At 38.6% G+C, this 23104-nt stretch overlaps 1 protein-coding gene across 2 annotated transcripts in view; it reads left to right on the forward strand.

Annotated features, from left to right (window-relative positions):
- zfpm1 (zinc finger protein, FOG family member 1) overlaps nucleotides 1–22791 on the forward strand; it is a 212446-nt gene extending 189655 nt beyond the window's left edge. For both annotated transcript variants that reach the window (XM_059993028.1, XM_059993029.1), the window contains exons 6-10: nucleotides 1172–1417; nucleotides 3756–3980; nucleotides 10015–10110; nucleotides 16676–16819; nucleotides 17106–22791. In XM_059993028.1, the coding sequence (XP_059849011.1) occupies nucleotides 1172–1417; nucleotides 3756–3980; nucleotides 10015–10110; nucleotides 16676–16819; nucleotides 17106–19606 (3212 nt within the window). In that variant the 3' untranslated portion in view covers nucleotides 19607–22791. The remainder of the gene's footprint in view (nucleotides 1–1171; nucleotides 1418–3755; nucleotides 3981–10014; nucleotides 10111–16675; nucleotides 16820–17105) is intronic.
- The last annotated feature ends 313 nt before the right edge of the window (nucleotides 22792–23104 follow it).

Here is a 23104-nt window from a genome sequence, read left to right on the forward strand (position 1 = left end):
TCTATGGTATCTAACTCCTAGAGTCATAGTCATAGAATACATACAGCACAGAAACAGGCCCTTTGGCCCATCTAGTCCATGGCAAAACCAATTAAATTGCCTGCTCCCGACGACCTGCACTAGGACCATAGTCTTCCATACCCCTACTATCCATGTACTCTCAAACATTGAATTTGAGCTGGCATATACCACTTGTGCTGGCAACTCATTCCACACTCTCATGACCCTCTGATTAAAGAAGTTCCCCTTCATGTTTTCCTTAAACTTCTCACCTTTTACCCTTAAGCCATGACCTCTGGTTGAGGTCCCACCCAATCTCAGTGGAAAAAGCCTGCTTGTATCTACCCTACAATACACCTCATGCCCCTCATGTACAAACATGCTTCCTTGTTATCTTCTGTGATTCTGCCAAGAACAATAGTGTCATTAGCAAATTTTTAGATGGCCGTTGGAGCTAACCAACACAAAGTCATCGGTTTAGTCTACAGAGGGACTGAAAATAATAATTGTAGGTATCTCCTTTATGTCAAGCAAACTGGAATACAATTTTTATTCTTAGTTATACCAAACCTCAGAAAGGATATTTTGACTTTAGAATTCATAAAGACTGAGGTTATAAGCACATTTTTCCTGAAGTTGGTATTCAATAACTTTAGCAATCTACGTAATTGGATCTTGGAAATTATAGTTGCTGCAATGTACAAATTACTCTTAAATAAATGTAGTTTTGGTTTTATAGTAAATATGGAAAAGCTTTTTCTCCTGTTTGGATGATCTGGATGAGGAAATGCTATTTGAAATATAATCTTAAATTTTCAGAATGAAGTCGGGAAGCAAAAGGTAACTAAGTTGTGGGGAAAAAAACTTTTGGCCATGTTCTTAAAAAAATGTTTTGAGAAGAAAAGAACAACAGCTGGTAGTGACTCAGTAAAGGTGAAATGAGTCTCAACATGGAAACGAAGAAAAACAAATTTACAAGTTTTAACATAAAAGGGAAATTATCTTTGTAAGTCATTAAATCATAATTCTGTTTGTGGAGTATTTGTGCATTTCTTGGGAGTAGTTTGTTGCAGATTATAGAATCATTACTGTGTTTTGCGTTCTTTTGGTAGCAGCATGGTTAATAGCTTTTAGAATTTATTTCACAGAAGCATATTGTATTCTCCTACAGATGATCAGATCTGGTGTAAAACCACAAAGCCCATCGTAGAAGGGGAATGTTTAAGAGCAACTGTTGATCCTTCGGAACAGAGTACTCAAAATCCTGTGTTGAATCTCAGTGTTAAGATGGAACCAGCTGAGTCCGCAGAGTGCTCAGAGCAGGCAGCCACATACCCAGCTTCAATGCATTCAGACATCCAGCTGCTTCCTCAGCAGGCGGGAATGGCTGCCATATTAGCCACTGCAGTCGTCAACAGTAAGTTACAGTGAAATAGAAATAGAATATGTGATTGCTGTGCTGTTTTATTCTTAAGTGATTTAATGTTTAGCAGGAAAGCTTAATCCAAATATAGTTATTCTTGATGTGTGATTATTGTTGTCTTAAGATTTTGATTTAATGTCCTTGGAAGTGTTGCCTTCAATAGACTGCAATCTTTTGATACTGAAATAGTAACCTGGATGAGTATAAGTTCTGGGATGTGGTAAAAATTTCAGCAGGGAAAGTTAGAAAACTAATTAAAGTATTGATAAGATGTGGAATATGAAATACCTTACCCAATGCATTTCTTTCTTTCCCTTCCTCCTTTAAATCTGAATTTATAAAAATAGAATCTCAGGTAGGTGATGTAGTGCTCAAACCTGCTAAATCTTTGAATAAAATCATGGCTATTCTAATGTTGGACTTGATTCCATATTCCTTTCTGTTTTCCTTCACACTTGACTCACTTTTACACTAGTTATCTGTCCTGGCTTAAAAAACATTTAATTATTAATTATATGATCTCTGCAGCTCCCTGTTTTGTAAATACCTAACGATTCATGATCCTCCGATAGAAGAGAATGCTGTTCATCATTTTATTATATAGGCCATATCTTATTCTGAACATGTATATCCTCTATGTTGAGATCCTCCTTAGAGGGCAAACAACTTCTCCACATCTGTCTGGTCCATCTAGTACATCAATAAGATCGTCTCTTATTGAATTGAATTCCAGTCATTACATAAGGCCAACATAAGACCATAAGATATAGGAGCAGAATTAGGACATTTAGCCCATTGAGTCTGCTCCACCATTCATCGTGGCTGATCCATTTTCCCTCTCAGCCCCAATCTCTTACCTCCTTCCTGTATCCCTTCATGCCCTGATCAACCAAGAATCTACCAACCTCTGCCTTAAATATACATACAGACTTGGCCTCCACAGTTGCCTGTGGCAACAGTTTCCTCAGATCACCACTCTCTGGCTAAAGGAATTCCTCCTCGTCTCCATTCTAAAAGGAGGTCCCTCTATTCTGAGGCTGTATCTTCTGAGACTCTCCCACCATAGGAAACATCCTCTCCACATCAACACTATCATGGCCTTTCGCCATTCACAAAATGCTGGTGGAACACAGCAGGCCAGGCAGCATCTATAAGGAGAAGCACTGTCGACGTTTCGGGCCGAGACCCTTCGTCAGGACTAACTGAAAGGAAAGATAGTAAGAGATTTGAAAGTAGTGGGGGGAGGGGGAAATGCAAAATGATAGGAGAAGACCGGAGGGGGTGGGATGAAGCTAAGAGCTGGAAAAGTGATTGGCGAAAGTGATACAGAGCTGGAGAAAGGAAAGGATCATGGGACGGGAGGCCTCAGGAGAAAGAAGTGGGGGTGGGGGGGAAGCACCAGATGGAGATGGAGAACAGGCAAACAACTAAATATGTCAGGGATGGGGTACAAAAGGGAGGAGGGGCATTAACGGAAATTAGAGGTCAATGAACATTGACCTCTAATTTCCGTTAATGCCCCTCCTCCCCTTCTTACCCCATCCCTGACATATTTAGTTGTTTTTTTTTCCTCTCTCTCTCTCTGCCCATCACTCTGCCTGTTCTCCATCTCCCTCTGGTGCTTCCCCCCCACCCCCACTTCTTTCTCCCTAGGCCTCCCGTCCCATGATCCTTTCCCTTCTCCAGTTCTGTATCACTTTCGCCAATCACTTTTCCAGCTCTTAGCTTCATCCCACCCCCTCCGGTCTTCTGCTATCATTTCGCATTTCCCCTTCCCCCCACTACTTTCAAATCTCTTACTATCTTTCCTTTCAGTTAGTCCTGACGAAGGGTCTCGGCCCGAAACGTCGACAGTGCTTCTCCCTATAGATGCTGCCTGGCCTGCTGTGTTCCACCAGCACTTTGTGTGTGTTGTTTGAATTTCCAGCATCGACAGATTTCCTCGTGTTTGCCTTTCACCATTCGATAGGTTTTGATGGGGTCACTGCTCATTCTTCTGAATTCCAGTGAATACAGGCCCAGAGCCATCAAACACTCCCCATGTGACAGGCTGTTCAATCCTGGAATCATTTTTGTGAACTTCCTTTGGCCTATCTACTTGGAATGTAGAATGTATAAGATATTTGTGGCATAGGATATCTTCTCACATCTGGTAAGAGCTTAACATGAATTGGTATCTTTATTGAGTTGTACTTGCTTGTCCTTTTTCTGGGTTCGGAGTGCCAGGAAAATACCAAAAAAAAGCAAACAATCAGTAACAAATTTAGTTACCTGCTTAATTTGTAGTCTTCATGCTGGCTCTGAATATTTATTTTAAATGTGATTATTCCAGAGGACATCTTCCCTTGCAAATCTTGTGGAATTTGGTATCGGAGTGAAAGGAACCTGCAGGCTCACTTGATGTACTACTGTGCCAGTCGACAGAAGTCTCCATCCACACCCAAGGAAGACAAACTGAAGGAACCATCCCCACACGAGCGCATATGTCCCTTCCCACAATGTAACAAAAGCTGTCCCAGTGCTAGTTCACTGGAGATTCACGTGCGTAGTCACAGTGGTAAGTCGTCTTGCATCAATAAATAACCTCTTTTCACTCAGTAGGCTTCATTTTGGAAAGAATCTAGAAGTACAGCTGGCAAGGAGTCAGTTTGCAGACCTAATCTGATCACTGAGTTAATGTGAGGAAATGGGTACTTTTATTCCATATTGATAGTACGAAATTGTTTGTTGTGCAGTTTTGCAACTTGGAATCTGCCAAATCATGCCTCATCAAAAATGACAGGCAGGGCACTTTTATCAAACCAGAACTTGTTTGCCTTAGGAAATGAAAGATGCTCGCTGTGTCTGTAAAGCATGCTGTAAATTAAACCATTTTAAAATGACCAAAAACAGCATAAATTCAAAATTCCCAATGCAGGTTTATTAGTGTGCTCGACTACAGGGTATTAAATGTCCAGTATAAATGAGAGACACAGACTTTGGCAACCCACAGTGGCTCCATGGTCACTGGAATATACTGGGAATAATAAATAAAGATCAGAAAGTGGCAGTCAATTCCAAATAACTGAGAATTCTCTCACAAGCAACCAATCCGTGCTTTGGATTACACTGATTTCCTGAAAGGATTGAGTGTTTCATATAATCATGTATTAGATTTAAAGCTAGCGTTATGCCTATCTTTTATTTATTTTCTAAGTGTGACTAGATTGCAGTTAGTACAGAATAGTAAATGCATTTTAAGTCCCTTTTAATTTTTATGCTGTCTTCACAGTAATTATTCCTGATTTTGTAAATAATGTAGTTTTCTATATTCTAAATAAAGCCAAATGGTCTTTCTACTGAAATTATACCACATGAAGTTAAACATTAACAATATTTGAAACAATGAATCCAATTTTGTTATCATTCAGTAAAAGAATTTCTGAATCCAGACTTTTAACAATTAAAATAATAACATTAACTCCAATGTACCTATTTTTCAATAGAAACTTTTGTGGCATTGACTCAATGTGGAACTGTGCTTACCGCTGATCTACCGTGCAGCTCAGCCAGAACTAGTGATTTACTTTCCTTTTATCCATCATCCGTTCGCGGGAATTTGGGGAAGATGTGGGATGCAAGCCCAGTCATCAGAGGATGTAATGTAATCAGTTCACCTGGGTAGCAGTGCAAGCCTCTCCTACATCATCTCCCTAACCAAATATTTAAGATTTGTAAAATTAAATGTCTCGGCTGTACAAAATGACATACTAAAAAGTATTAGAAGTATTTACATTTTTAAAAATTAAAATTACATAAATAATTAAAAACAAAATCTAAATGTACTTGTTAGCCCCTTTATCGTCAGCTAACTTAGTACAGGATAATTCCCATGAATACCCCACTATAAATGTCAGGGAACCATCGCAACCTTGTACGAAAGTGCATTCAGAAAACGACAGCAAGCTACAGACCACGTCATTGACTTCCATGTTCTGATGTTACTCATGAAATTGCTCCCAGATACAAATGGATATGCAAGGCCATACTTTTCCAAAACTGTCCACAAATAGTTTCCTTCAACAATTGTATTTGTAAGATATTTTAAAATTTAAACTTTATTTCTTACTCATTTAATGTTCAGTAATTGTCTTTTCATAGATATATAATTCTAGTCAGCCACAGAGCTCTTTGTAAAAATAATTTAGCACAGCTCGACTGTTGAAGGTGCCATTTGATGAATGAATTTTTAAACTGTTAAGCTATCCCTCTGTTGGGTGTGTATAAAAGTAAACCATGGCAATATTATACAGTAGAGCAGAGATATTCCCCCAGTTCTTGGTCAACATTTTTTCCATCTATCAACATACCCAAGATTATGTGGTAATTTTGCTGTGCCCAAAATGGCTGAATATTTGTCTGCATTATTACAGTAATGTCTCACCTTGTGATGTGCTGAAGCTCCAAAAGCAGTTAGATAAGTGCAAGTTTCATTTTCATTTCATAAAGATATTGGGATTTTTTTAAGACACCACCTCCTTGGACCTTCTGTCAAGCAAATAATAATATTCTAAGAAGATAATGCAGAGATTGTTGAGTTCTTTCCTGTGAACAGGTGTCTAAGTTGGTGGCATCTGGTATAGATATGGGAATATAATAAATTGTAGAACATTTAGACACTGTTGCCTGCTTAATCATTCACAAAATCATGACTGATCTTTTACCTCAGCTCCACTTTCCTGCAATAATATTCTCTCTCCATGTGCCCTGTTTCGCTTAATCGCTGAAAATCTAATCAGTGATTGAATGTCCATTGTCCTCGTGGGTAGAGAACTCCATAAATTCACTTCTGTCTGGGTAAAGAAATAGCTCCTGTTCTCATCTCTGAAGACCTCATTTTGAGACCATGCCTCCTGTTTTGAGACATGCCAGCCAAGGGGAAGCACCAGCTTCCTGTCAGGCTCCTTATGAATTTTATATGATTCCATGACATTACCTTTCACACTTCTAACCTCAAGAAACAAATGAATTTAGTCTGTTTAATCTCTCCCCATGTATCAATCGTGCCATTACAGAAATCAATCCTTCGCTCCTGGTGGAATTATAATTGCTCAAACAGTGTTTATGAAAAGAGTTTAAAGATTTCACCACTAGAAGTAGAAAATCTGGCAAGGAAGAATTAGCATTCAAAGGTTCAAAGGTCCAATTTAATGTCAGAGAAATGTATACAATATGCATCCTGAAATGCTTTATCTTCGCAAACATTCACTAAAACAGAGAAGTGCCCCAAAGAGTGAACGTCAGATAAACGCAAGAAGCCGAAGTCTCCCCCCCACCCCCAGCTCCTCTCCCTCCTGCATGTAAGCAGCAGCAAGTGACAATCCCCCCCTCACCCCGGCAAACAAAACAAGTTTCGGCACCATCACCCCTCCCTCCTGCGCGTAAGCGGCAGCAAGCAACGATCCCCCTCCACCCCCTCACTGGCAAAATAAACATCGGTCCCCGCCACTGAGCTCTCAAGTACGAGCAAAGCAACAGCAAAGACACAGACTTGCGGTTACCCCAAAGACTTCTCATTACACCCAGCATTCGACATGCTGCAGATTCTCTCTCCCTAATAAGAGAGAAAAAGGTGTCTCCATTTTCCCAGCGAGCGGGGAGACATAACAAACAACTCGCTGGTTTTCAATGCTAAAAGTCTGTTACATCACTTTTTTCAAGCTCTGTGCCGGAAGATTACAAAGATCTCGAGTCCCAGGGCCCACAGCAGATATCCAGACTCCCCCAACGACACACAGGTCTCCTGCCGTGTCACTAACCCTCGATCCACCCGTCTCCGGAGCCCTGAGATCTTAAGCTCCCGAATTCGAGCCGGACTCTCAGGTTGAACATTGGCCAGTCCTGAATTCATCTAAGTTTTAATTGAAATGATGTAAAACTCTCAAATACTGTTCAACCAAATTAAATTTGTTTGAAAATTCAACTTAACATTTTTGGGAAAAAAAATGCTATCCCTTAGTAAGGATAAGATCCATCAAATGGAGCTGTGTTTAAGAGCAGAGAAAGTTGGCACAGTCCTGTATCCTGATGCAAGACATTCATTCATCAGAGTTCCTGAACCTATTCCCCCAACCAAAACTTGTTAAATTTTAAAAGAAAGTTCTTGTAGATATCATTATTTTAGTGTTTTCTTTACACTACGTACTCTACGTCTGGTACTCTACGTAGGACTGCCCACACAGTACAGATTCACAATTGTGACGGTGCTCTCCAATTTCAGCACTCGCCGGTAGGTACCCCATGTTCCTCAAAGGCCTTCACTCGTGTTCTGCCAGAAACCTGGTGTGCCCATGTTGGTATATTGTGAGGTGTGAAGCCTGGAGCTGTTTTCAGACAGGCATGATGTGCCAGACAGGTGTGTTCACAAACCTTCCACCTCCCTCATCGCCACATGCTGCTTGTGTTGACACTTTGCCACTGTCTTCTTTGTATATAGCTCCCCCAAGTACTTTTGAGTTCAGGGCCAAAAAGAAATGTTCGGGTCAGGAGTGCTAAGCGCTGTTGTGAAACAGAGAGAAGCTGTCACTACCAGCCCATCAGCAATCTGTGTCATCCAGGATCCAGCCCTTAGCCCACATCTTGTAATGGGGCACCCATACTACTCACCCCTCTCAGAGGTAGCCTCTCCCCCTGAGTCACATTTACATAATCTCATACAAATTTCACAGCAAATGGAGCAACCTCTCAAGCACTTTTGAAAAGCTAATTTAAGATCAGAGCTTAGAGCAATGCTGATCAGACAGTATGTGGAGAGTGATGCGGTCTGACTGAAAATTAAAGATTAGCTTTGTTTATCACATGTACATCAAAACAGTGAAGTGCATCATTTGTGGCACTGACTAATACAGTCTAAGAATGTGCTGGAAGCAGCCCACGAGTGTTGCCTTGCTTCCGGTGCCAAAGTAACATGCCCACAGCTTACACCTTATGCCTTTGGAACATGGGAGGAAACCAGAGCACCTGGAGGAAACCCACATAGTCATGGCGAGTATGTACAAATTCCTTACAGGCAGCAGCGGGAGCTGAACCCCAATCGCTGGTGCTGTAAAGCGTTACACTAGCTCTGTTTCTTTCTACACAGCTGCCTGGCCTCCTAGGTATTTCTAGTATTCTCTGGTTTTCATTTCGAATTTCCAAAATCTGCAGTTCCTTGCTTTGAGATTAGTGTTTACGTTTGAAAAAGATGGTTGAAACATTGAGAATTTAATCATAATGGGCACAAGTGGGGTGCTATTCATATTAACAATACCCAAGGAGTTGAGATATTATGGTACAGATCTGATACTTGAACATTGAAGGAAACCTGTACATTTTACTTTGATATATTGAAATATTTATATCTGATATAGTCTTTATTTAAATTTGTTTTTTTTAAATTCTGTTTATAATTATAACAAGAATATCAATGGATACACTTGTAGCTTTCTCTTGGTAAAAATGAAGTGTTTACATCTGGAAATGCATCAGGATATCATTTTCCTTAGGGAAGCCACATCCTCAATTTAGACAAGAAATCCTTAGTTTCAAACAGGAAGTTGAATCATATCCAAGGGATTAATCCTGTATCATGTCTACCTACAGCAATTTTATTTAAGCTTTTCTAGAAGAATTGTTGGATAGCATTTGCGAGACCACTTAAAGCAATTTGTGATTAAAGGAAGGGTACAAATATGCATGGATGACATAAGCAGAAAGAATATAATGTAACAATAGCAGAACATTTGATATGGACAAACATGGTGTTGCAGAAGGCTCAAATTGTTGCCATAATGTTGATGGTTAGAGAGCAGGGAAACATGCCCTTTGACTCACTAAGCCCATGCAACCATCAACTATCCATTACGTCAGGGATTCCCATTATCTTTTATACTGTGGACCCTTACCATTAACCATGGATCCCAGGTTGGGAACCCTTGCATTATACTAATGCCATTTATTTTCCCCACGATGACTGAAAAATTTGGAAACATTGAATTGGGTATAATTTGCCTAGAATTTCTATTCGACTCAAATGTGCATGTTAGGGGAGCTTAGCAAGGGGCAGCAAAAAACCGTTTTGCAATAGGGCTCAAGATGGGAAGTGAGGGGTTGTAGAGATGCTAAAGAAAGCAGGAGTCTGGCAGTGTACTAAACCTAATTGTTGCTTCTGGACCTCATGGTCAAGTTGCCCACCATACTGACACCTGCAATTGCCCTCTCAAAATTCTGAGATGTGAGGCAAGACAATATGACAACGAAAGTTAATTCATTTTAGCAAAGGGAGAGAATGGGATGAGGGGAATAGAGAGAATCTATGTACAATTGCATTGTGCTGAGATAACACAGGAAAGAATTTAAATTGGAATATATTCCTGCCATTTGGCTGTATCGATTCAGAATGAACTGAATTAAATAGGCAGGCTGTGGCTAATCATTGCCAATTTTCAATATTATCAAAGCACAAAGTAAAAATGCAGAGATGGGAACAGCATCATTCCATATTCACTTTTCTTTAAAGTGATTCCATTCAATGATTTGGTTTTCAGACTGATCGATGTTCTTTTATTGCCCAGGTGAAAGGCCGTTTGTATGTCTAATCTGTTTGTCTGCATTTACAACAAAGGCAAACTGTGAACGACACTTGAAAGTGCACACGGACACCCTGAATGGTAATTTATCTTTCAACCTCAGAGTCTACAAGAAGTTTTAGGATAAAATTCGCCACATGTAATGTAGGGCTTTCTCTTGAGTTCTTGCAATGTAACTAAATATATAGCCCTGTAACAAACAGTATGTTAGGAGATGTTAGAATATAAATATATATATTTATATAGTCATATAGCTCAGAAATAAGCCTTTCTAGCTATTGTATTCAAGTCAACCATCCAGTACTCATCAGTACTTCTCACATGTACCAACACTTGATCCATAGCTTTCTAAGCTTTGGTGTTTAAACCGCTCATTCATTTAAAACTTTAAGTAAATATTCTACATGTTTAAAACTGCTAAATAACATAGGATAGATTGTGGTATAACTTTTAATATTTTGCATAAGTGCACTTTGCCAACTGGCCAAAGACACAAAGGAATGACATATTCCATAGGGTGTAGCTTTTCACGATGGGATTTCAATATGGTGATTCAGTTCGTATCCAGTGGTCTCTGACCGAACTACCATTTTTATGTGTTGGGCAGGCATGAGATCAAAAGATGGTTGCCCTAACTGAGAGGCAAGTGATTTTATTTACTGGTTGGTCTTCTAGAGAACCTCAAGCCACATGTACAGCTCAGATAATTTCAAAGTGCTATCATTCCATTTACTTTAGAGCCCTTGTCCTTTTTTTCCTGAAAGCTTTCATTATTCCAATGGTAATTAGTATAGATTAAGATACATCTATATTTGGGACATAAATGCTTTGGGGAAAAAACATTAACATTAATCCCAATTTTTTAGTTGAAATCCATATAAAATCTTGAAATTTTTCTTCTATTTTCTTCAATTTTTGCATTTTTTGTTGAAGGATCACAGAATCGAGAAAATAATGAATGCCATTTAATTGTTGCCCTAGACTATCTATTACTTGGGACACAAGGATGTAAATCAGTAACAGTGGGCATATAACCAGATTATCCAAGCAAAAAAAAAACTCAACTTACAGCTATTTTAGTTGCTAATCTTAACTCTGATTTAGACCGGTCCAAAGTAAATGTGACCTAAATTGGTCATTCATGCAAGTACTACAGTAGTTTGTCTCACGTCTCCATCTACTTTAGTAACCTAGAATGTGTTTTAAGTAACATGCACAAAATGCTGGTGGAACTCAGCAGGTCAGGCGACATCTGTGGAAGTGAACAAGCTGTTGACATTTCAGGACAAGACCCTTCTTCAGGATTGGAAAGAAAGGACAAAGATGCCAGAATAAAAAGTTGGGGGAGGCGAAGAAGGATAGCTAGAAGGTGAAGCCAGGTGCGTCGGAAAGGTAAAGGACTGGAGCTGAAGGAATTTGATAGGAGAGGAAAGTGGACCATTGGAAAAAGGGAAGAAGGAGAGAGACCTGGTGGAGGTGATAGGCAGTTGATTAAGAGCTAAGAGGCCAGAATGGGGAACAGAGAAAGAGGGGAGGGGAAAGAAATGTTTTTTTTACAGGAAGAAGAAACCGATATTCATGCCATCAGGTTGGAGGTTACCCCAATGGAATATAAGGTTGCTTCTCCACCCTGAGAGTGGCATCATCATGGCACAAGAGGAGGCCATGGACTGACATGTTGGGACAGGAACGGGAATCGGAATTAAATTGTTGGGCCACGGGGAAGTTCTGCTTTTGGTGGGTGGAGTGGAAGTGCTCAAGAAAGCGGTCCCCCAATTTACAATGGGTCTCACCGATATAGAGGGGGCTGCATCAGGAGCACCAGATACAATAGACAACCTCAGCAGATTCACAGGTGAAGTGTTGCCTTGCCTGGAAAGACTGCTTGGGGCCCTGAATGGAGGTGAGGGTGGATGTGAATGGGCACATACAGCACTTTAGCCACTTGCAGGGAGAAGTGCCTGGAGGAAAATTAGTGGGGAGGGGTGAGTGGATAAAGGAATTACAGTGGGAGCAGTTCTTGCAGAAAGTGGGGAGGGGGAGGAGGTAAAGATGCGTTCAGTTTTAAGACATGTTTGTAGAAACAGATTATTCAGGTTTGTAGTCACCCGAATTTAAATTTGAACTGGAGTTTTGCTTTAACAGTTAACAAATGATCAAATGCTTATGGAGTTATGATGATGTAATCTCCTAGTTCAATCCATTATTCCCTCATAATCTTCTATTTTCCACAATTGTGAAACATTGGTTTCAGTGAATGAGTTATTGATGACTATTCTACTCGGCATGCTTTACTCACCAAAAGTGACTAATCCCCATTTCTCATCTGTGCAGTAAGGTGATAATTCACCACATCTAAATTTTATTATTTTTAAACCCCGTTTATATAACGCCTATTCTTTTTTTTTGTGATATTTCAATCTCAATTTCGGCAAATATGCAACAATTGTAGGCATAATGGGGTTACTTTAGTAAACACATTAACAAATGGTAAGATAAGTAAAATTAGTAATGTGATGAATGATGAGTCTGTTTTTATTTTGTTTTTGGGATATTGATCGAAAGATTAAGACCATAAGATTTAAGAGCAGAATTTGGCCCATTGAGTCTGCTCTGCCATTTCATCATGGCTGATCAATTTTTTCTTAGTCCCACCCACCTGCCTTTTCCCCATATCCCTTCATGCCCCGACTAATCAAGAATCTATCAAACTCTGCCTTAAATATACCCAATGACTTGGCCTCCACAGCTGCCCATGGCAACCAATCCCACAAATTCACCTCTCTGTGACTAATGAAATTCCTCCTCATCTTCAAAGATTCAAAGGTTTATTTTATCAAAGTATGTATGCAGAATACAACTCTGAGATTGTTCTTCCCCAGATAGCCATAAAATACAAAAACCATAGGAGTTGTTGAAAGAAAGACATCAATCCTGCCCCAGACGAGAAAGAAAAAGAAACAAAAACTTGCAAACCTCAACCTCTCCCTTGCACAAAGATTAACAGATCACCCACGTGGAGAAAAAAGAACATCAAACGCCGAACTTCCAGCCCACCAATCGGCAACAAGAACTGAAAAAGACCAAAATGAACAACGGTTGGTTTGAACTAAAGTCCAATCCATAAATCTCAGAATTTCGATAACATCTCCGAGAGCATTGGGACCCAGGGAGGCAACCTGAACCAGAGGCCTGTCCAAGTGCAGCGACACGAACCAGCTTCTTCTGCGAGGGCAGCAACTCAAACCAGCAGCCTTTCCAAAGGCATCTCCATTCTAAAAGGACACCGCTCTATTATGAGGCTGTGTTCTCTGGTTCTAGACTCCCCTACCATAGGAACTGTCTTCTCTATATCCACCCTTTCTAGGCCTTTCAACGTTCGATAGGTTTCATTCTTCTGAATTCCAGTGAGTAGAGGCTGAGAACCATTAAATGCTCCTCATACATCAAAACCTTTCAATCCCAGAATCATTTTCACAAACCTCCTTTGAACTCTCTCCAACATCAACAAAACTTAGCTTTGCTTATTGTAGCCTCTTTGAATTTTTAAAGTCAGCTTTAGAGATCGTATAATATGAGTCTACTTTAAACAATGTTGCATGCCTCTGGTACTACAACGTGATGTGTGCTTGCATTTGTGCTTAAGTTTCGAACACACGATGTTCTAACTTGGAGACAATATTTCTTGTTGTTCAGTCATTAAGTCACGTTGGACTCTTTGTGACCTCATGGATTCCTACACACCAAGCCTTCTTGTTGGAAACTGCTTCTCTAAGATCCCCCAAGGCCGCATGCATTGCCTGAGTAATATTATCTATCCATCGTAGCATCTGTTGTCCACTCCTTCTGTTACCTTCTGTTTTACCTAACATGAGAATATTCTCCAAGGAATCCTGTCTTCTCATGATCTGGCCAAAATATTTGAAATTTTGTCTCATAATCAAGCCTCCTAGTGAGCAGTCTGGCTATATTTCTTCAACTATTGACTTGTTGGATCTTCTTGCTGTCCAATGAGAGCTCTTAATCCTTTCCTCCAGCATCCAAGTTCAAAGGCATTGATTCTTTTGTATTCAGCCTTACCAACAGTCCAGCTCTCACAGCCATATACCACACCTGGAAGTGCCATAGCCTTGACTATTCAGATTTTCACAGACAGTGTTATGTCTCTGCTCTTCAGTATTTTATCTAAATTTGCCATTGCTGCCCTCCCAAGAAGTAGGTGCCATTTAATTTTGTGGCTGCAGTTACCATCTATAGAAATCTTTGAACCAAGGAAGACAAAATCCATCACTGCCTCCACTTCCTTTCCATTAATTACCATGGAGTTAATAGGACTGGTCGACATAATCTTGGTTTTCTTAATATTGAGCAACAAGCCAGCTTTTATGCTTTCTTCTTTCACTGTGATCAGAAGCTTCCTCAGATCCTCCTCACTCTCACCCATTAGAATAGTATCCTTTGCATATCTGAAGTTATTACTGTTTCGTCCGGCAATTTTAATTCCATTTGAGTCCTCTAGACCAGCATTCCTCATGATGTGTTCAGCATATAGATTAAATAAGTAGGGTGACAGTATGCAGCCTTGAACTCCTTTCCCAACCATGAACCTGTTTGTTGTTCCGTGTTCGGCTCTAACTGTTGCTTCTTGATCTTCATTCACGTTTCTCACAAGGCAGATCAGATGTCCAGGCATCCCCATTTCTTTAAGGATTTGCCATAGTTTATTATGGTCCACACTCTCAAAGGCTGTAATGTAGTCAATAAAACCTAGATAAATACTCTTCTTGTATTCCCTCAATTTCTCCGTTATCCAGCATATGGTGTCTGGTGCCTCTGCCTCTTCTAAAACCAGCTTGTACATCTCGCAGTTCTCCTTCCATATATTGCTGGAGACTTGCTTGCATGACCTTTAACATTACCTTGCTAGTACATGCAGTCAATGAAACTGTTCAGTAATTTGAACATTCCTTTACATTTCCCTCCTTGGGAACTGGGATATAAACTCATATTTTTCAGTCTAAAGGCAAGATTTGACAGGACAATATTGCTGCCTTAGAGTTAAGTTGATGTTTTTGAAATAATACTTTATAATCTTGAACACGGTGCTAAAATACCTGTACAAAGTTCATTTATGATACAATTGATGATAAAAAATATTTATATATGTATGCATATGTGTGTATATATGTATGCAAATATATATACATACACATAATAATATATGTATTATGCATGTGTATAAATATAGATAATTTTAGCCTACCTTAAAAAAATGTTCATTTACAAAATTGCTCAATGGATCCCTTCAATAACCTAGCTGCATAAATGAAGTGCATAACGTCAATTAACAGTGTTTGCTAATCTCTTCTCATAATTCTATTGGGTCTCTCAGACTGACTGTGGTCCTCTTGTTTTCTCCATTCCAATTTTTGACTTGTGAGAAAAAGTTATTACTTATGTTTTCAATGGCAGATCTGTACGTAAAAATCCTATTCTTAGATTTAAAATAGTTGATTGAGGCCAGGAGACTAAGCAGATTTTTCTTCAAGTAGAGTTTTCAGTCATTTGTGAGAGGTTAATATTTATTGTCACTCTTTAATTATGCACTGAATTGAGTAGCTTGCTAGACTAATTCAGAAATTGTCAACGTTGTTAGGCGAATTTAATACATCCGAGAAAAAACAGGATCTTACACCCGAACAGTTAAGGAAAAAAATCAATGTAATCAGGCAAAATCAAAACACAGTAAAATTAGGAGAACTAACAGAGTACCGTTTATTAATTAGGGAACTGAATGCACAGAATAAAAGAAGTGGCTACAGCATGGTGAAGGTCCGTGACCCCGATCTGTCTCATGGCTCTCTACCAAAGCAACTCACTCAATGTCCCTTTCACTGTTTCTATAAACTGTCTTGCTGATATTCAGTACTCGTGCTGCTTAATACCTGATCTGACTTAATCAATTCCATAAACTCTTTTGTTTTACGTTTTATTCCTCCTATCAGTTCTGCTTTAAAAACTGACAACCCTCCTCCCTTCCCCCAGTTTTGAGCAAGGGTCCCTAACCCAAAACGTTAAGTGATTTCTCTTTCCACAGATGTTACCCTTCACCGGCTGAACTCTTCCAACATTTCTGTTTTTGTTTCCATTCAGAAGTATTGTACAAGAAAATAAAATAACTGTTTTAAGAAAGTTAATAGCATGGTGAATTGGGAAGTATTCATGGAAGTAGTGAATGTGGAGTGGTTGTGTTCTTGGAATTTTCAAATATGAACTCATCAAATAGCAAATAACTTTCAAGTGTGCATCCGTGATTAGTTGAAGACAAGCAACCACAGTGGTGCAATAAAAGAAATGGTTAATTAGCAGGATATGTTATGTGACATCCCCAAAAGTCAGGTAATTTACTTTATGCACAGAGAATTTATCTACAGTTTATCTGAATGGGAGAGAAGGTTTAAGGAGCTCAATGATCCAGACATGTTTCTATGTAATTGTTAATGCTAACACATCAGTGAACTTAATTTTTAAAAAGGTATCAGTTCTAAAATACTGTGCATAGGGCAAAATAGTATACTTTGTATATAATGTTGATAGAGAGGGGATCGATTTCCAATATTTCTAAAGCTGTTGTGGTTTGCTATAGGTGTTTGTCATGGCTGTGGATTTGTCTCTACCACAAGAGACATCCTGTATAGTCATCTAGTTACCAATCATATGGTATGCCAGCCTGGTTCAAAGAATGAAGCACAATCTCCAGCACCAGGAGTACCAGCACTACCTTTAACAGGTAAGTAAGAATGGTCCGAAATTTGCTTCTCTTAGTGTTGGTGGAAAATGGGAAAAGTTTGCATTACTAATTATCTATTTGATATAATATTAATATAAAATACACTTTCAAAAGAATCATGCTTTCATTTTCTAAGGAAAACCATTTGTAAATACTAAGATTGGTTTTAAAAGACCATCACATTTGCATGTAGTGCCAACTGTGTAGAACTGATGGTTTTTGAGATATTCTGTATAATGCTGTATTTTTTTTATTTGTAATAACTTTTGCAATTTCTTCATTGCAGTTGGGAAAGTCACAAGTCCTTTCCCGAATTTGAAATGTAGCCAGTGTGAGTACGTTGGGGATTCCGAATCAAGCTTACAGCAGCACAGCTCATTGCATGCGTCTCAGGATACATTTCAATGTCATCAAAGTCAAGAAAAGCTAAAAGATTCAACTGACCTAGTCAAACACATGGAGGTTCACCAAGGCAATGAGCTACAGCACAATATGGAGGAAACTAGGGGCAAGGAAGATGGAGGTTCTCCTGTGAATAAAGACATTCCTGAGGAATTCAATGTAATGGTGAAAATCAAAGAAGAACCTCTCAATTTGAAAGCTGATGTGGAAGTTGATAGAACTATGGAAGGCCAGGAAGATCCCACCCCTGACCATTCCAACAGCGTTTTGTCCCCAAGGAGCACCCTGTTAGTAAAAGTGAAGTCAGAACATTCAAGCCCAACACCAGCCTCCAGCCCAGTCCATTCTGGGACTGGCTCAGTTATGTCTGAAGGGACTGTTCTGCTTCCATACATGTTCAGTCATGATACTTCCTCATTTCCACAAGCTTCAGAAATTTTAGCTAAAATGTCTGAGCTGGTGCATAGCAGACTAAAGCAAGGGGTTAACAACTATCCAGTCCTTTATGCAGGAGCGCCCATTCAAAAAGGAGCCACATGCTATGAATGTGACATTACATTCAATAATATTAACAACTACTTGGCACACAAACGATTGTATTGTTCTAGTAGGCATCAACAGGTAGATAACCCAGCTGTTGATGAAACTGGGAAGGATTCCGCATCAATAAACAAAGCTGAACAAACATCTCATTGCCCAACTTTAGTAATGGAAAATCAGCATGCTGCTTCCTCCTCACAGACAGACTCTGAAAAAGACGTACGGATTCCACCTGTGGAGAATAAAGTACCGGAAATCAAATCTGAGGACATTGGAATGAAGGATACTTCCTCGGAAGGAGAAAGTGTGAGTAGAATTAGTGAAGGTAGTCGAAGTCCTAGCAACTCCGTTGAAGACTTTGACCTGGACCCTTCAAAAACTGTTTGTGAAGCTTGTAATATAAGGTTTACACGTCATGAAACCTATGTTGTGCACAAACGTTTGTATTGCGCTTCGAGACATGACCCTCCGTTGCGGAGGCCGAATGGTGGGAAAGTGGCAGTCCTTCAGCAAACTGTACGTACGCGCAGACGTAGAAAGCTGTATGAGATTCATGGCTCAGGCCACCAGCCACTTCCACCTCCCTCTCCAAGTGAAGTGCCTATTCATAGTCCTTCTGCTGGCACCCTTCAAAATGCTGGGGCTTCTAACAATGTAGAAGCTTTGAAAGTAAAACAGGAAACACTCTCAATTTCTTCAAGGTCAAATGAATCCCTTTCCCTGTCAACAAGTTATATGTTAACTACTCAGTCCAGTGCAACTTCATCACCAGGTTCAAGTTCTGATGTTGATGGACCAATTGATCTTAGCAAAAAGCCTCGTATTAAGGAAGAACCAGTAATTCCCGCTACCCCTTTGCTTCCAGCTTTGCGTTTTTCAACAGACTACCATGAATGTACCTCCTGTAAAATTAGTTTTAACAGTGTGGAAAATTATCTTACTCACAAGAAGTATTACTGTTCTGCTACTGCCCTTCAGCATAATAAGGTGGATCTTCTCAGCAGGGTGAAAATGCAGAGTCCTGCGTCAGTGAAAGCTAAGAAGAATAGGATGGAAATTGCAGATCCTCATGTACAAGCAGAGGAATTGAAGAAGAAAGAAACAAGCACTAAATGTATTCCAGAAAGTCCAAACTTAGTTAATGCCTCCATTACTCCAAGTAACTCACCAGGAATGTACCACTGCAGTCCAGATACTCTGCAAGCTGGGCCTCAGTTATCGTCTCACTTTAAGACCTTCTCAACACCTAAACGTACTCATTCAGTCATCTGTCCTTATTGCCCACTCAATGGGCCAATTGAAGGAGACCTTATTGAGCATTTTAAAAATGCACATGATTTGCTGTTGACCAAGCAACTTTTACCTGGGTATGCAGTAGAAGGTGCAATGGAGGACATAGTATCACAAAGTAAACTCATGACAAATAGTATTTCTGAAAGCAGTCCTCAAAACTCAAGAGTTCCTGCTCTATCTCCAAAGTTGAGTGCTCAAATACAGAAGAATATTCCAAATGCCAAAGATCAAAGAGAGTCTGTCTCGTCCCAATCTTCAGTTGAATCTCCTCTGCAGAATATCTCACCTAAACCTTCAATAATGCCATCCCCTAATGTTGCTCTTAAAATCTCACCAGTGCCTGATAGTCCCAGGGATCTAGGCTTCAAATCCCTCAGTCCACACAATAATGTTGACAAATCTGTTCAAACAGCTATGACACTCCCAAGCCCTGTGCAGAATGGAAACAGCAGATACTGTCGCTTGTGTAACATCAAGTTCAGTAGTCTTTCAACTTTTATAGCTCACAAGAAGTATTACTGTTCTTCTCATACTGCAGAACATGTTAAATGAGTTTTTACAGCTACGGACTATATCCTAAATGTTTGCTGTGGTGTTTGACACAAATTATCTCACACCTTAATACCTTCGTGCAGTTTAGAAACAATCATGAAAACACATTGGTTTCTCACGTTCAAAAGTTAACCAAATCCCAATTTTAATAATGGTGGAATTGACCCAGGGTGGAAAGATTTTTTTGCTTCAAAACTGTCTTTAAATTGGATTAATTTGAAACTTCATGCTTAGATGATAAATATCATTCACCAAAACAAAATAGTTTTTCCATTTATGTGCTTGGTTTAACATGTCTCTCATGTTCAAAAGTGTGTTTATTAGTTGCATAACTTAATTTTGTTAGTGAAGTTTTGGAAACCAATTTTGCTATATCAGCTCTCTTTTTCAAAATGTCCATTTGCAGCCTTTGGGCAAGTTAATAAAATCAAACAAATATCAGAAATTCATCACTTCTGACAACCTGACATCCACTTTTTGTCTTCCATTTAGGAGAATAGCCTGCAGATCTTGAAACTAGGAAGAAAATCCTAAGATTAGTTAAAGTTGAGATATCCCACTAATTTTTTCATTGAAACTATTTATGTTAAATCCTCAGTGCATGTAGTTAAACCTCTTTCTACTAGAGGATTTATTAACAGAGTGCCTCTGTTTCCTATTTTTATTTCAGCCTTGAGGAAGTCCTAATAATCATTAAAAACAGCTAACTGGCCATAAATTTCAAACTACTTCAGGTAACAAATGTAGTTTAATTTTCAGATAGGCATGGTTGTCACAGAATGAGCAGAACTTACAAATTCAGTATTTATATGTCAAATTATTGGCAGTGATGCCAAAGAAGTATGCTCACATTTTCATGCAATACTTATCACATGAAACTGATGGCTGAATACTACTGAGATATTAAAAAGTAATTGGGGTTAGGATAATTTAAAGCTAGTTCGTGTAGACTTAATAATCCTGTTAATTATTTAGTGCATGCTAATCTTTTTGACTTCTGTTTCAGTGCATTTAGTTCAAACATAGAAATGTCTTTAATTTTTATTTATTAGTGTTGTATTTATTATGAGGGTTTATGTGCAAACCCAGCACTAATTAAAAAAAAAGTGCTGACAGAAATGCATCTTCTTTTAATTTTGAGATTATTTTACCAAAAACAGGGCTCTGATCAATCAGTAATTTGAATTGTTTGATTGTGCAAGATTTCAAAGTTCAATGTATCCCCCTGCGGTTAATTCCTTTTCCCCTTTTTGCATTTTATTCGTAGATGTAGCTTATTGCTATAATGCACATTAAATGTGCTTAATGGATCAAATGGTATCTTGGTGTTTAAATGTAAATGATTTCTAATCTTTATCAATGTGGTGTTCTTCAGGAATAACATTCACCATTATTATAGTTAATAATACTCATCTAAAAGGTGTAATGTTAGATGTGAGGAGCAAGTCACAATGTTCAAGGGCATTCATGTTAAAATGATTTAATGTTTTTAAATTTGGGAGGGAGAAAAGCAACATGGAAGAAGGGAGAGAATGCTATCCATCTGCCTCTGCCATTTCTATTTGAATAAGTTTCATAAAAGATGGAGCATGCAATTAAACTATCCAACCTAAACAGATTGCCAACAATAGCTTTTAATCTTAGTTTCTCTGTTTAATTGCTTCCCTTTTTCTTCACCCAATTTCTGCCCATGAACATTGTGGTTTGTTTGGACCTTAAGAAACACACTTATTCCTGTTCTGAATGAAAGTAATAGGCAGCACTGGTACTTGAACCAAAAGGTGCAAGTATTTGATCCACTCACTGGCAGATAGACGTTCTCTCTTGAGGGTCAAAACATGTTACTGACCAAATACTACATCTGTAGACTGTTACCTGCAATGCCTTGCTAGTCTTTTTGAAGGTTTATTGTGGTATATTTTTAAATATAATTTTGACTTTATTCATCAAGAACATTGTTACATCACTAAATTTAATAAAACTCAATGGGCGACTATAGAGTTTGTAGACTACAAATATTTTATTAAAAATAAAAGCAATGACATTTAAATGAAGTTGAATCAAACAAAAGGTATATAGTCTCTGAAACTCTTGTTGTTTGCATGATTGTTCCTATGTAATTGGAAAAGCTAGGCTTTGGTTGCATGTGTGTCTTTCTACAACTTTATGAAATACAAGATTTTTTACTTTTCCAGAAGGTGCTGTTAATTTATTTATATTGTAGAGCAGTGTTTACTATGATCTGTGGAATAAATCTTGGCATAAGCCTCTCTCTACAAAGCAGTGCTAATGGATGTTCAGTTTAATAAATCCATTTTTACACTTTTTGCACTGTATTGTATAAATTCTGCTGAATGATGTAGTTTAGAAGCTATTTACAGAATATTTATGTTTCAATTCACCAATTTTATACCTCTCTGAATTTGCCTACTATAGTGACCAATAACTTTCAACTTTGAGTTGAAAGTGGCCTTCGATGATTTAACCATGTCTGAAAATGATCGTGCTATTAAAGTGAATGTCATTCTTAATTTCCAATTGGGAATTGACCCACTACACACTAGTTTGAGCTATGCATGCTAATAAATTGTCCCATGGGACATCTTGAAGCACTACTCTGCCTCCCTTGTCTGTGTGTGTCCTTTGGTTTCTTGTGTTTCTCTCTGAGGCAGTGTATTTCTCAGCAAAAATCTAATTACTTAGAAACAGATCATTGCAACTACATCACATCAATAAATCTGGACATTTTCAGGTATGCAGCATCTGTAGTAAGCCCTGTCTGGTGATGGATCACATGGATAACTTTGTTTGTGCCACTATACTTTGAAAAAGAGTGAAGTGACAACATAATAATGCTTTGAAATGATTCATATTGATTACATCTACTGGAAACTATGCACAGAATTGGTTTCATATGTAGTTATTAAACAACATTATGTAGACAAGAAATAGCACAAGTATTTTTCTGTGGAGAATACAGGGTTTAAATTTTGGTTTAAAACAAAGTTCTGAATGGAACAGTTTTGCTATTGGATCCATGTTTCAAAAATGATTTTCAGAAGGCATGACATTAAATTACATGTTTAAAATGTCAACATGTGGTGAGCGTTTAAAATTTACAATTATGGCAAAAGTGGAGAACACATTAAAATTTCTCAGTGACATAATGGGTTTGCATTGACCTGCAGTTTAAATGTAGAGTTCCACTTTTCAAAAGATGAGTCTTAATTAAAATTAGTCTATAGCTTAATACTCAGTGGCTGTCTGTCAGGAGATGAATCTCAGGGTTGTAAAATGTATACATGCTTTGATAATAAATGAACTTTGAACATTTTCCAACTAATTTCACAGATATTTTCCCAGCTAATGCCAAAGTTAATCCTATATACCATAGGTTAATTATTTTTTTTAGGACAGCAGTTCAAAAGTCAGTGTTGTATTTTGTTTCCATAAGGATTCTTCAATAACATTTTCCTTTGTTGTAAGTTGGTTCACAAT

This window comes from Hypanus sabinus, chromosome 17, assembly GCF_030144855.1.
Source record: "Hypanus sabinus isolate sHypSab1 chromosome 17, sHypSab1.hap1, whole genome shotgun sequence".
Lineage (NCBI taxonomy): Eukaryota > Metazoa > Chordata > Chondrichthyes > Myliobatiformes > Dasyatidae > Hypanus > Hypanus sabinus.